Source organism: Ylistrum balloti, unplaced genomic scaffold (genome assembly GCF_031769215.1).
Source record: "Ylistrum balloti isolate Yb309-2 unplaced genomic scaffold, AGI_CSIRO_Ybal_v1 Utg370238, whole genome shotgun sequence".
NCBI lineage: Eukaryota > Metazoa > Mollusca > Bivalvia > Pectinida > Pectinidae > Ylistrum > Ylistrum balloti.
This window is the reverse complement of record NW_026782194.1, coordinates 240,186-255,923: the sequence shown is the minus strand read 5'-3', so window position 1 is coordinate 255,923 and position 15,738 is coordinate 240,186. Positions and strand designations below refer to the sequence as shown.

General features: G+C 34.4%; 1 protein-coding gene across 1 annotated transcript in view; it reads left to right on the top strand.

The window, feature by feature from the left end:
* The window catches only part of LOC132552121 (ADP-ribosylation factor GTPase-activating protein 1-like), a 33,138-nt gene extending 27,837 nt beyond the window's left edge, over positions 1-5,301 (top strand). The window contains exons 9-11 of the mRNA XM_060216260.1: positions 617-676; positions 2,513-2,646; positions 3,900-5,301. Of these exons, the coding sequence (XP_060072243.1) occupies positions 617-676; positions 2,513-2,646; positions 3,900-4,446 (741 nt within the window). The 3' untranslated portion in view covers positions 4,447-5,301. The remainder of the gene's footprint in view (positions 1-616; positions 677-2,512; positions 2,647-3,899) is intronic.
* Positions 5,302-15,738: the final 10,437 nt, after the last annotated feature.

Genomic DNA, 15,738 nt, shown 5'->3' with positions numbered 1-15,738 from the left:
TCTTGTATTGGATCATCCAGTGACATCAGCAGATCTCATACAGGACCACAAAAGGCAAAAGATCCTATCTTACAGACATACTGGTTTCTCTCCTTTGTTACTACTTGTGGGCAAACACCCATTGATTTAACTTGATTCACAATTGTTTTAGGATAAATTTACATGTAAATGTTTTTGCATGCTGCCTTGATGTTGTATTCCTTTGTTTTCTTAATTTTATTTTCATTTTTGCTCATGAACATCATTATAATCAGTTGTGTTTTCCTTTAGATAGAATGTCTTGGCAAAATCTGCTTTAAAGGAAATTTGTTAGACTGGTGATGGAAAGAAAATTCCATAAAACCTGTGTAATGTGCTCATGTACTTTTTGTGGCTGAAAGTAGTAAAAATGTTTCAACTTGTCTAATGTGTGCACCCAAACAAAAGACTTTGTCTTATTATACAACTTAAGCACCTAAAGGTGAAAGGTCAATTAGAAGTAAGCTCTCCATTAAATATCCTTGCTTAATAATAAAATGAATGGATGATTTTGAATTGGTTCTCCCCTTTCCAATATGAAAAAGAATTAGTTGGAAAATCTGCCACGTTTGTAAAATTATGTTTTCTAATGTTGTAGGTAAAAGAAGGAAATCTGTTGAATGACGTCGGCAGCTCCATGAGTGGCTTTGCATCAAAGGTATGTGTATATAGGTATATAGGTATGATCAAATGTTTGTACATATAGGTATATAGGTATGTACATATAGGTATATAGGTATGTACACATAGGTATATAGGTATGATCAAATGTATGTATACATAGGTATATAGGTATGATCAAATGTATGTATACATAGGTATATAGGTATGATCAAAGGTATGTATACATAGGTGTATAGGTATGATCAAAGGTATGTGTATATAGGTATGATCAAAGGTATGTATACATAGGTATATAGGTATGATCAAAGGTATGTAGACATAGGTATATAGGTATGATCAAAGGTATGTACATATAGGTATATAGGTATGATCAAAGGTATGTAGACACAACTATATAGGTATGATCAAAGGTATGTAGACATAGGTATATAGGTATGATCAAAGGTATGTGTATATAGGTATGATCAAAGGTATGTACATATAGGTATATAGGTATGATCAAAGATATGTACATATAGGTATATAGGTAAGATCAAAGGTATGTGTATATAGGTATGATCAAAGGTATGTGTATATAGGTATATAGGTATGATCAAAGGTATGTACACATAGGTATATAGGTATGATCAAAGGTATATACACATAGGTATATAGGTATGATCAAAGGTATGTACACATAGGTATATAGGTATGATCAAAGGTATGTATACATAGGTATATAGGTATGATCAAAGGTATATACACATAGGTATATAGGTATGATCATATGTGTATATAGGTATGATCAAAGGTATGTACACATAGGTATATAGGTATGATCAAAGGTATGTGTATATAGGTATATAGGTATGATCAAAGGTATGTACATATAGGTATATAGGTAAGATCAAAGGTATGTGTATATAGGTATGATCAAAGGTATGTGTATATAGGTATATAGGTATGATCAAAGGTATGTACACATAGGTATATAGGTATGATCAAAGGTATATACACATAGGTATATAGGTATGATCAAAGGTATGTACACATAGGTATATAGGTATGATCAAAGGTATGTATACATAGGTATATAGGTATGATCAAAGGTATATACACATAGGTATATAGGTATGATCAAAGGTATGTGTATATAGGTATGATCAAAGGTATGTACACATAGGTATATAGGTATGATCAAAGGTATGTGTATATAGGTATATAGGTATGATCAAAGGTATGTAACACCCCAGTCACAAAGTCTGTTATAACACTGTACTCCCAACATCACCCCAGTCACAAAGTCTGTTATAACACTGTACTCCCAACAACACCCCAGTCACAAAGTCTGTTATAACACTGTACTCCCAACAACACCCCAGTCACAAAGTCTGTTATAACACTGTACTCCCCACACCACCCCAGTCACAAAGTCTGTTATAACACTGTACTCCCCACACCACCCCAGTCACAAAGTCTGTTATAACACGGTACTCCCAACAACACTCCAGTCACAAAGTCTGTTATAACACGGTACTCCCAACAACACTCCAGTCACAAAGTCTGTTATAACACTGTACTCCCCACACCACCCCAGTCACAAAGTCTGTTATAACACGGTACTCCCAACAACACTCCAGTCACAAAGTCTGTTATAACACTGTACTCCCCACACCACCCCAGTCACAAAGTCTGTTATAACACGGTACTCCCAACAACACCCCAGTCACAAAGCCTGTTATAACACGGTACTCCAAAGTTTTTGTCACTTGGGTGCCATAGGGAGTACAGTGGTTGTAACAGGCTGAGTGTTTAAAGTGACTTGTTTACAACTGAGCACTGTGATGCCGGTATACCATATATAATTTTCTTCATCCTTCCTGTTTTCTAGCTGTCATCTGCCAGTTCTAAGGGATGGACCAATTTCCAGTCTCTTTGGGGAGAACCTAAAACAACTTTGTCATCTGTGGACACCAGTCCAGGGGAGAAATCTTCCCTCCTCACAGATAATGCATCACCCCAGAGGTAAATATATCGTCATTGGTGTTTGTTTCCAGGTTTGAAAAGATCTGAAGTACCGAACAATTAGTGAAAACAAGTACATTACTTTTTGTGCTTCTTAATTATAGTAATCTCAGTAATCTCCGTAATCTCCTTCTAAAATATTAATTACTGTTGGTAAAAAATATAATATGGTTGTTTTAAAGATGGGTTAGGTAACTTCTTTGTTTATATGTCCTTCCAGCCTGGTTGCATCATTGCATTTCTGTGCAAGGTGATGCTTGGTGTCTACAATATCTTGAAATTATGAAGCCAATTCAATGCCCCAATGATATAACAGTGGAAATATTTAAGAAGTCCTGTGTTCCATGCAACATGGCAGTTGTGTTTCTATAGTTTTACCACATCTGAACCAGGAAATATGTTAGTGATATCCTCCCTTGTTTTCAACCTATCTGTATCAAAATTGGTAGGCTTAGTTACCTTGATTTTGAAATTGTGTTACTGCCTTTGATGTTTTCATAATATTCACCCTGTCTGGACATCTTTTCTCTCAGTTTTCAATTAGTTTATTGCAAACTTTGTAGGCTGTATGACACTGACTTGAAAATGTGTTTTTCTTTCGATGGCAGGTTAATTCAATAAATTTTAAGAATCAATTGACTTTTTTTTTTTTGGAGCATATAAATCTTGCATGGACATTTTCTCTCTAAGTGATAACCTGTTTAACTAAACATTGGTGGGGCTTGAAAATCATTACACCAAATCCTGATATCATGAATGGCATTGTAATTTTACAATTTTTGGTAAAGTTATTGCCCTTTGCTGATTTCTTCTCCCACAGTTTTTTCTTCAACCATTTTCTTGAGATTTGAAGACATTATGACAATGGCATGAGGCTGTGATTTCATGAACAACATTTTGATTTAACAGTATTTCAAAGAGTTACTGCCCGTTGTGTTTTTCAGCATTTTTAATTTTCCCATTTCCTGAAAAGTCTATATGCTTCAATTCATCATCAAAACATGTAACACTGTCATATGTTTTGACATTTTGAATCAATATTACAATTTCCATATTTGTATTCATTTGAACATAATGAAAAGGTCACGGATATTTCTTTGCAATGGAAAGGGCAGATTGTGTAGTAGAAATCTAAAGATGCACTTTATTATGCAAATACTGCACTGATATCTCAGGTTTCTTGTTTCACTTCATACTAAGACTGTTCTTCAACTGTTAAGCTCAAAGTTTGATGGCAGTTTTCTGTATTGCAGAGATCCCAGTAAAAATCGACTTTTGTCAGATGAGGATTCATGGGATAGCTGGGAGGGTGACTGGCAAGATGGCAAGAAAAACCAGAAAAAAATGCACTCGAGTGATTACAACGATCAGGGTTTGTCCTCAGACAGGAATACTGAGGAGGACGAGTTTGAAGCATGGTTGAATGATGAGAAACCACTTCAGTCAAAATCCTCAAAACCCAAAAAGGATGAAAATGAATGGGATAGCTGGGGCGCAGAAACAGATTTTAAAACAAACAAAAGTAAAAAGTCTAGCCCTAAAAATCACAGTAAAAAGTCTTCCAAGACCACCAGTAAGAGCAACGATGGTTGGGACGATGCAGACTGGGGCGATGGCTTCTCGTCCCCAAAGAAACAGAAGGAACCATTGGTTGGAAACCTTCTAGATCTCGAAGATGAACCTTCCTCACAAACCAATGGAAATTCTGGCTGGGACAATGAAGTTTGGGCTAATGATGATGACGTTGATGATTGGCAGAGTCTAGATTTGGGCACGACGGATTCTAGTAAACGGAAATAAGTTCTTCTTGCTCCTAGTATCAATGTATATTTACAGATTGGGTTTAATGTGTTCAGTGTATATGCCAAAGTTGAATGTGATAGAAATACTTGTTATTGCTTTGTGCGAATGGACTGTTGTATAAAAGGGGAAAGAAACAGGGGGCCAATATTTTGTTTAAGGGATGAATATTGTTGAAGATAGCTTTCTGTCGTAGACTTTTTAGTAGTCTAATTATACGCTGGATATAATTTAAAGGCAAATTGTATATTGAGATGGTTCCTGTTGATGTTGTGCTTAAAATTGTGTTCTTGCCTCCGAGTGATATGGGAGGGAAAAAAGTCACATTTTTGCTGTTAATGAAAATGTTTCCACGATTGTTAAGCGAAATACTGTGATGTAGACCTTTTGTTCTATTACAAGAGGCGCTGTATTTCTTCATGACATTTTGTTATTATTATCACTTAAAGACTGCTACATGATATTTGCACAGCAATTTATGATAGAACTGCACCGTAAACATCATACAATAGTCTCTAGTTATATATCTGTGACATGGAGGTGCTGGAAGTTGGGTTGGAGGTTTAATGGGTCTTTTGAACTCCTCTCGTTCTCCTTGGGAATTTCTTCCTTGTTTGAAAAAAAAATTGATATGCTTGAATTCCTTCAGTCCTCACTTTGGATTTGCTGGCAACCATTTGTCCTTCATTACCATAGAAAAAAACACATATTTTCTGCTGAAGTCTTTGAATTTTCATTGTCATAAAAAAAAAAGAACATCTGAAAGGATTTAGGATTACTTAACATCCAATTTATTATAATTCACTCACAACATATTCATTTTATCATAATACATGTATATACATAGTCAGTGATTTTTACAGGAAATTATTTCATCATATCTTGTATTTCTATCCAGATATTTATCGTTTCAGTAAATAAAACTTTACTCTAGATATGTCTTGTAATGTAATTTGATAAGCTACTTAGTAATGAATGGTGTGTTCATGAGTGATGTGTATAAACAGCTGTATCATCAGTATTTACTATTAGATAACAGACCATTTGGATGTACAGATAGGGGAGATAACTGTGTAAAAACTTTAGAAGTTAATTACTGCTAAAGCTGTAACAAAAAATAAGACATGCTTCTGCTGTACAGGATCTTATAGATAATTGGTAGTAGTGTTTAAGTCCTCATTCACATTACCGATATACACATTGTGTAATCTTGGTCCCATTCGTTTTCTCTAACAAGCTACCATGTCATATGTTATGGTTGTGTGAGGTTTCCAGATTTTCTCTTCCTTATCAAAAATTTGACCGTGACACGACTCTAAGTTACAGTGTTGGGGGCAAGTTACCATGATGGTGACGTATAACTGGTTGAGACAGGTAACCGTGACCAGGGGCAAGTTACCATTATGGTGACGTATAACTGGTTGGGACAGGTAATCACAATTGGGGGCAAGTTACCATAATGATGACATGTGACTGTGGTCGGTGAGGGCAAATTACATTGGTAGCGACGTGTAACTGTGGTTGCAACAGGAAATTGCTGTTTTGAGGAGGGGGTGTTGGGGGTGGGGGTGTTGGGGGGGTTACCTTTATCAGTGGGGATGGGTAACTGTGGTGAGGAGTTACCATGGTGGGGACTGGTAACTATGGTTACAATATTATGTTGATTTGAGTTGTAAGATTGATGTATTTCTAGTATTGTCTCAGTATTATCTAATGTAAAATGTAAATAGGCCTGTCTGCTGGATAACAAATCTTCCAGAACCCTATTGATCAGAACATGTATAATGAACATTATTGAAAAAATTCAATAAAAACTGTAGAGAACATACAAACAGAATGTACTGTGTAACTAATTGGTTAAAATTTCTGTCAGAAATACTAGATATGAATGTGGTGAATTTAAATCTCCTTAGAATTGGTAGAAGTTACATGTAATTCACCAAAGTCGCTTGGAAGTGTAATGTATCTGTCACTAGTAACCATGACGACCACACACTAGTCCAGAGTTACAGAGCTATCTAGTGTTGTCAGCTCTGTAAGTACTAAGGTTAAATGGTAACTACAGTATATGTGTCATACAAATGCTGGATATCTGACAAGAAGGTGCAGGTTATTATACATTATAACAAAATATTTCAGTAATGCATATATTATGTAATATTTAGAGATTGAACGCAAAATTTGGCAATTTGCTCTGATTGTGCAATTTTTCTTGTGTTATTTGTACATAGTATTATGTATAAAATGTCACAAATGTTGTAGATTCTGTTGTCGTTTCTGCTGTAACTGCTGTCGTAGTGACAACTCGATGTGATTGTGTATTACAAACATGTTATATTATTACTGAATGTCATCGAGATTAAATTTTTGTCAAGACTATGTCATTTTAATGTACTTAAATGTTCTGAATCTAATTGCAATGCTATTAGCAGATGAAACTTGGTATCTAAATTTGGTCAGTACTGACTTCTAGAATTGTTCCTGTATGCCAGGAGTGAGCTGTGCTGAAGCATCAATAGATAAAATTTCTACATATAGATAGGCTTTTGCAAATCATGTGTTATTCAATATCATCTGTGATCTGTGATCATAGTGAATTCATGATAGATTTTTTCTTTTTAAATTTTTCAAAATACCATTATATCTTGTATAAATTTCCTGTTGAATTAGGTTCAAAGAGCAATAATTTTAAGAGCCAAAGCTCTGGAACGATTTAAGATGGAAATTAAGAGTGAAGATTTTTATATCAGCTGTCTAAGGGTTTTATAGCAGACATCATGGGTGTGCCTCCATTGACTCAACTTTTACTTTTCAACATCAAGTTTACCATTACAATGAAGCCCAGTATTCTTATGTACACTTACAAAGAAGCCCAGTATTAAGGTTTGAACCCAGTGGTTTGAAAAAACTAATGTTGATTCTGTCATTTTTCACCGTCGCAGAAATAAGTATTTCCATCCTTTAGCAGCTTCATAATGATGGCTTGGAGGGTTGTCTTGTGAAGTACTGTATTCTACATCAAGGGAAGTAACTCAGTATTACTTAGACGATTTGATGGTTGGGAGAGGTGAATTTATGAATGTTGTAAATATATTTCATGCATCCCTGGACAAAGTTGTTGACATTTGCCACGAAATTAAACTATTTGATATAGGATAGAATAGTTGATGTCTTCTCTGTTGAATAGAAGACAAAATGTATGAGAGATGATTAAGGACAGACAGGAATGTCTGCTATGTTGAATGTTTGGTAGAAAGAACACATCTCACAGTTAATTCTCAGAAAATCTGTCATTAAAGGAGACCTGAATTCTTCAGACTATCCTTAAATAAACCCAATAAATTAATTTTCTAAAAATACACTGAACCCTTAATCACAAACGTAAGTGAATTTTCATAAAGACATTGTTATACTATGGAATATGTCAGAAATCTTCAAAATAATAAACCACGATATCCCAAATTCTAAAAATAGTTATTTTGTGATCTGGATTCTGGTAATATATTTCAATTTTAACCTGATATAAGAAAGACATATAACAGATAGTTTTGTTGTGTGTAAACAGGAGTTTGTTGTGCCGGGGGACATATTCAGGAACCAGTTGTGTTCACACAGCTTGATATTTAGTGTAATTACGTATGTTATGAGCGACTACAAAACACATGGAATTATTTCACTGTTTCGTTATAATTCTTCCTCACCAAGCTGTTGAAGCTAGACACAGGTCCAGGTCGACGGTGCTGGCTTGTTTCTGATTTTTTTGTCATCAACATAAGCGTGCTTCTGTAACCAAGCACGTGATGCTTACATCAGATGGAACACTTTTTGGTGGTGACAACTGTAGCCATGGAAATGTTCAAGATTGTTATCGAGACTGAAAGTAAAATAAAACTAAAATTCAACATCAGTACCCAGCTGTTGGTGTGGTTTATATAAATGTTTTATAATGGTCGTTCGTGTACGGTTGACAAGAAATGATGACATGAGCCGAAGATGTACGTTATGGAAAGAGAAGACCTTCCTGCTTAGCGATAGAGTTCAAAGCACAGACTTAAGTCATAATTGTATTTAATGCATTTTATATTTTTTTAGATAAAACATCAAATGGTTTCGTACTTTAAATAGGCAATAAGGAAAAAAATTGTAAACTGCAATGATATTTTCTGAATACCTCCTGGAATGTCTTCGGTAGTGTTTCTTGGAAGATTTGTTACAAGGGCATCGTGCAATCATATCGGCTATAATTTTATTCAAATATACTCTATCTTTACGTTACAGTAACAGCTTGGACAGTATTAAATAGTTATTTGGGTAATTGGGGCAAAACAACATGATCTTATACGATGGAGTAAATGCAGTAAAGTAAACAGCCGAAACATGAATGGCAGGTTACATGATAGTGACGTCACAAACAGCATTAGTACACTCATCTTCTGTTACTGTTGTAGTTACGGCAGTGTGTAGATAAATGTAAATTTCATAAACATGAACAGTCTGTATTTAATTTTTCGTTCTGGTATAGCATAATTTAGTTGGTACTCTCTGATGTACGTAGACAACCGTCTGTAAGCGTGGTTGCACTTTTGAAAAAAAAAATTACCATTGGTCTGTCTGCCGGTTTCTTCCGCCCAGTTTAATCTGTATATCGAAAGTCATTCCTGTTGATAGGAAAAGTCTTTGATATTTCAAACACTCGTTTTATTGTTTGTAATGTTTGATGATTCAGATCATCTTTGCTGCATATTTCACCAAAGCAAGAATTTATTGATCAGGCTGTAGAAAGTACAAACGTATAAAATATTCATGTACGTAAATAACATCAGTAAGCTAAGCGAGTACATGGTATTGACTGGTAAACAAGGACAAGGACTCTTCTACATCACCCGCCTTCTTCAAACTTGTCCAACAACGAAGCCAACGAGGACAGCTTTCCACCAAGCTGTACGATTACGTGATGATTTCAATTTCCCTATTTTGAATTTTCTGGATAGCAACATCTCTGCATTCTTAGCCTATGCTGTTTAAATATCGTTATCGATTTGATATTCAAGGACTTGTTCCCAATATTGCGATTTTTCAACAACGTGTTGGGAGTTGACAAAAAAACAGGAAGTTGCAGATCAGTGAAAATTAAGGGAAGGTTCTGCGGTCGTCATAGTGATCTTTGTCCTTTTGTAAAATGAGTTTGGCGTGTTTGGTGCTCGTTATTGTACCTGGCGGTTCGTTGTTGTTTACCTTGTGGACTTTATTACTTAAGATTGACCAAGATTTACGTGGCCGGTCGCCCTTTGGAACACCTGGTCTTATTATCCCTAATCTTTCCTGTGTTAATATTTTGAACTAGTTTCATCGAATTTGAGCCTGAATTAAGCCTTGGTTGACATATCGATAGTTTCTTTGCTACAATTATTCCAGTGGTTGAAACGTTTGTTGAAAACACGTGATGGAGCACGTGTTTGATATCTGTTTATATTAGACTGTACCCTAAAGTTATCTCTATAGTTCGGGACCAATAGACCATTCCGACTACTGACACTCCAGTGACCGTTTATGGTGTGCGGACATATCGATCGTGCAGCTAAAATCAAGTTGTCGCTTATGTAAGAGTGATCTCCCTTTACATATAATCTACTTTTGATTTACGGGTTTCATTTATAACGAAATAAGAACAAAACGGAACTTTGGAAACACTTCACATTTTAAAACAATTTTCTGCAAGAACATTTCACAGAATTCCTAAATGAATCTATTACATATAATATAGTTTTTTTAATGTTTAAGACTGTTTAGTAATGTTTCAGTAATGGAATACCTGATTGGGTTGTCAAACATATTCTACATTATACTTAGTTTACATAACAAAACACATATGCAAAATATACTCATGTTTGACTTTAAAGTCACTAAAAGTCACACCAACTTAATTTTTTTTTTAAATATCTAAAGTTAGAAATGTTAGTTGAACATGTCATAATGTAAGCTCCTATCCAATGTCGGAGGAAGTGCGAAAGTGGTTGGACCTATCCCCACCTGCAAGTCGCCCATCCTCCACTGTCGGAATCTTGATAAACCGGTAATTATAAACACATCAAATGTCGCGAATTTTATTCACTAGAATCATAAAAAAGAACTAAGTGACGCTAAAAAATGAAACCATTTTATGTTGCCCAAAAGCACTTATAAGATTAAAATCATACTAGATAATCACAACTTTTAAATACCGCCACGTCTATTTTCCTAACAAGGAAAACATCTATTAGATTATATGGGTATCAACATACTATGTATACTGTAGAACAGTGATCTACTTGGTTACGTTAACAGGCATAGGATTATGGATCCTGTCAGAACCTTAGTGCGAATTTCCAAGCTAAGGGTGTGTTTACATCTTGTACCATCTAAAAGTAGAACCGTGCCGGTAAGGCAACAGTAACTACGCAACAACGCCTAACTTTCCGGAAATTATTTAAAAAACCGAATTGGAAGATTGGTACGTTGTGACTGAAGAAAAGAGAATGGAAAAAAATCAAAACGTTTACAGGTCCGTAGTGTGGTGGCGATTATCATCATACTGTGGGGAAATATCCTGAAATAAAACTGAAGGAGAGGAGTATGGTGGTTCATGCTTTTGTGTTCTAGAGTGTGAAGTGTGATTGAGGTGTATTGTAAAAGTGTTTGCATGACACACCAGTATGTAAAGCTATCTGGCGAGTTGTGACAACAGGTTTGAAAACTAATTGCAACAGAAATGCCGAGAAAATCTAAATTCCGACCGTAAAGATATCTGACATATCTATGAGACTGGGAGAAAAAATTGTTATTTTATTCAGACGTATAAGAATTTCTATATATAGATACTATGTATAGATCTATATATGTGATATCTCATAAAATTATTTTATCTTGTATCATTCTTTAAGATGTCATATCTTGTGCGATTTTCTTTAAGGTGTCGCATTTTGTAAAAATTCCTTAAGATGTCATATATTGTACAATTTACCTTAAGATGTTATTATATCTTGTATAATGGTAAAAAAATGAGACAACCAGCTAAATAACTAAATGATATTTCTTTCTTCTATAAAATATTAAAATACTCGTTTGTGTTGATTTATTTCATTAAACACTTTAGTGCAGATCTGTGATTGGAGGTTTGTAGAAAATGGGACAAAGGCGTAATCTTTGACTATTACAACAAGCCATACTATGTATGTTGGAATGTATTTACAAATATGGTAAAGACATGGTTGTAATTTTGGTATTTTCTCTCCATTTGTCTATTGGTGTTCTGTGTGATGCGAATGCTCATTGAACTTTGTCTTAAGCGCAGAAAAAAAATAGTTATTTTTAGATGCTACATTCAATAGGTCATATGTGGAAATGCTCTCTTTATTAGGACGAATGTCTATCCATGACTGTTTAAGATTCAAAAGAGGTGTTATAATGTACAAGTGTGTCGAAAGTCTTGATCCTAAACACCTCAGTGATCATTTTAAATTTTCTTGTGAAACCCGCACAGGATCTGTTTCCAAAGGTTTTTCTACAAGTACAAAAACATATAACTTACTTCTATTCCTAACATTTTTGGAGGAAGAGACCCAGATCTGGAATACTTCATCTGTTGACATACAACTTTCAGCCGCTCTTCAATAAGAAAATAAATAGATAAATAAATAAATAAAACATGATTATTTTGTTTTATTTATGTTACGTTTGTGTATTCTATCAATTTGCTTACGTTATTTGTTACATTAGGTATGGACGTAAATCAGAAGTGTCACTTATCGATACCTTAATGGCAAAGCACGCGGTGATTTATCTTCTGTTATAATTTTGTTGTGATTGTAGTACGTGGCCATTTGAAAAAAAAATGAATAAGTTTAGATTAATTTTTGTCTCTTAAATTTATACTAACGTTGACATAGAGGTTACATAAAGAGCTGTTGTGGTTTGTTTTTTGGGGGGTTTTTTCTTCAGAAAATTGATAACGAGTCTGAGAGAAATACCCAGGAGTTTGTGTGGCGTGATTTTACCACCGTGACAATAAAACAAACTGCATGTATTCCGAAGGTGATATGCTTTGCCCTGTACCCGTGTGTGTTTTGTTTACGTAATCAGCATAATTATAGGACATTTAGTAAAATGTCGTTAATTAATATGCAAATATTTAAATAAAAGAATGCAGGGATGTATTATGACTCATTACAAATCATAAACTAGATTTCTTTTCCTTATTTACAAAACAAAAAAAATCAAAATACAAAGTCAAATTTTTACAAAAAAACAATAGTGAACTGCTTATTGTGCGTTCTTATTTCATTTAATGCACGATTCTCCCTTTCGGTCAAAGTTCACCCTGTCAGCCAACCAAAACACGTTAAAGTGTTATATCATATAGGATAAAACATTCATTTCGATATAACAGTTTGAATGATTAATTAGTACTTTTTGAATTAAATAACAACCACCTGATGTGGTATAAATTACTTTAAGTACATTTGTTGAGTAACAAAGGTCCCTGTTGAATTTTAGCTTTGTTAAACAGGATTTTATCCTCGATGAATAAAATTGATTTTGCTGTCTGGTAAAACATGCCCATATTTAACTAAAATTGTGTAATGGACGTGATGTACACTAGTCAGGCGGAATACCTACCATATTAATCATACCTGACGTGGTGTTAATTAATTGTTTACGTGGTGTTTATTAATTGTTTACGTGGTGTTTATTAATTGTTGACGTAATGTGAAGTAATTGTTTACGTGGTGTTAATTAATCGTTGACGTCATGATATTGTATTGTTGATGTGATAAATGAATTTTTGATATACCATAACCGTTAATATATTATTAACACACGCGGTTAAGGAATTTTTGACACGACGTGACGTATTGTCGCTGATGTAGAAGTTACACAAAATGTAGTTGCCGCATATAGCGTTTCTTTCACTCGAATTTTATTTTTTTCAAACGTTAGAGAATTTTGTTTGAAAAAACAACGAACTTTAGCCAGAGCTGTTGAGAGCTTCTGAAAAATAAAGATTTATCATATTCAACAGCCACTTTATTATATGACATGTTGTGAAATGCAGCCAATTAAGATGCAAAAATCACAATTTGAAAAACATATGGGAATGTTAGAGTTTATTATGAATAAAACCGAACAATATTAAGGTTTTACTCGAAGCAATGAATTGAAATATATATCCAGGTAAAAAAATTGTAACAAACAAAAAATCACAAACTACTTTTTGCGAGTTTGAATTACGACAAGTACGTGTAGCACCCGTCCCGGTCAAAGTTCACCATATCAGCTAATCAAAACGCGTTTAGAGTTTAGTACACATGTGATTTATATTTTACAATAAAATATTTTACAAAAGGTAAACTGATTAACTGATGGTCTGGGAACAGAATATCACCCACATTTTGTGGCGGAAATGACGTTATGTAATTCCAAAATGAATCGGTAAAATTTATGAGAGAAATAAACACCAAAAAAAATTACTTAACAACGACGTTAATGAATAATTTAAGTGACGTTTATGTCTTGATGATAAAACTTTATGTAATGAAGACGTTACTATTATGGTAGCATTTATACATTGTTGTCGTGACGGTAATATTTTGTTGATATATAGTATAGTTTCAGGACAAATATTTAGGCAAAAATCTACAGTCAAGTTTATCATTACGTTCAACATTTCAAGCATAATGTGTGTTGTATGATTATCAAACATCTCCTGCCAATTACCTCCGTAAAGTGATAATGTCCAACACATATTCAAATTATATTTGTCCTTCTATTATTACATTTTTGTACCATTATGTGTATTCAACTGTCCGTCGCTTTTTGGCGTTTTTTTAAAAATCGTGATATTAAAATATAGCCTTATATTGTATACGTGCATCATATTTTTATGTATTTACCGTTGTATGTATGAGCTGTAAGGCCTAAAATAAATAAAAAATCTAAAACCGTAGTTTTAATGGGTAAGAATTTGTAACATCGGGACTCACTGGTAGTTTACATAACACAGACACTCAAAAGTCAAACCAGCTATCATATCACTCTCTCTCCATTTAACTGTTAATCTACCATCGAATTATCTTTTAGTTTCGATATTTATGAAAGTTTTTCATTCTAGCAAACTGAACACACTAAAACAATTACACATATAATATCTTATTTATCATAATAACAAAATCGCATATCTGACATAATTAATATGGATTCAAACATGAAAGTTTAATAAAGATTTAAATCCAGAAATGAGTGCATTTTTTAAGATGACTGAAATATTTTCTTTGACAGGGTACTTATGCATCTTTAGAAATAATACGTCATAACCCCCTCCTCCCCCCCCTCCCCCATGAAAAAATAAAATAAAATAAAGCCCCGCCGAAAAAAAGAAGAAAAGAATGTAAAATCCGTCGAAAAAAAACAGAAATCATATAAATACTTTTTCTAGGGGTAAGGTATCCAAGTTTGAAACGCTAAGAGATGAAGTACGGTCGCACGTGTTGGTATTATCCCTACTACGGGAGACGGGGTTGTGTACATAAGGCAAGATTACTGGCATATATACAATGGTATTTAGCCATTTCGGGGTATTTCAATTGTAGCAACATATCGGTGCGCTTTGGGTAAATTATGCAGAGACACGAAGAAACCTGGAAGGATTGATGATTGATGGGTGTGTATGACCCTGTATGGCCACCGTATGTTGGGTCGACCTGCCACACAGACAGCTAGAAACTGTTACAGAGTGGTATAATTAACCATACTATGTTGGAAAGATCTCACCAGGTATGCTTCAAAACCGCCCTTTCTAACTGGCTCAAGTACCCGGAACAAATTGGACACGTTCCTACCAAGGATAGTTTTCATTGTGAGGGCATTTGTGCACAGTGGGATGCTGGAGTGGCATTCAGATTTCAATGAATTACATTTTGGGTATAAAAAAACTCCACCAGATGGTTGTGTTTGAGGAGTTTTCCCCATTTGAATGTTTATCAATAAAAGAGAAAGTTCTGTCAAAATCAGAATTACAGATTGGCTGAAAGATTATGTCTCACGATATTCAAATTGATCCAAAATAAAAAAAAGATGATGGCAACGGTCCTCTCACGACAAACTTAATTATACGCATGGGTGAACACAGGACAGTAGTGTGAAATCAAATTTTCTCTGCCAATCCAACTCTAATTAAGAGGTTTCCACACGCGCAAAAACACGTGCCAATTCGAGACATATTAGCAACTTTGTGGTTAAGTATGTCTTATCTTTTGA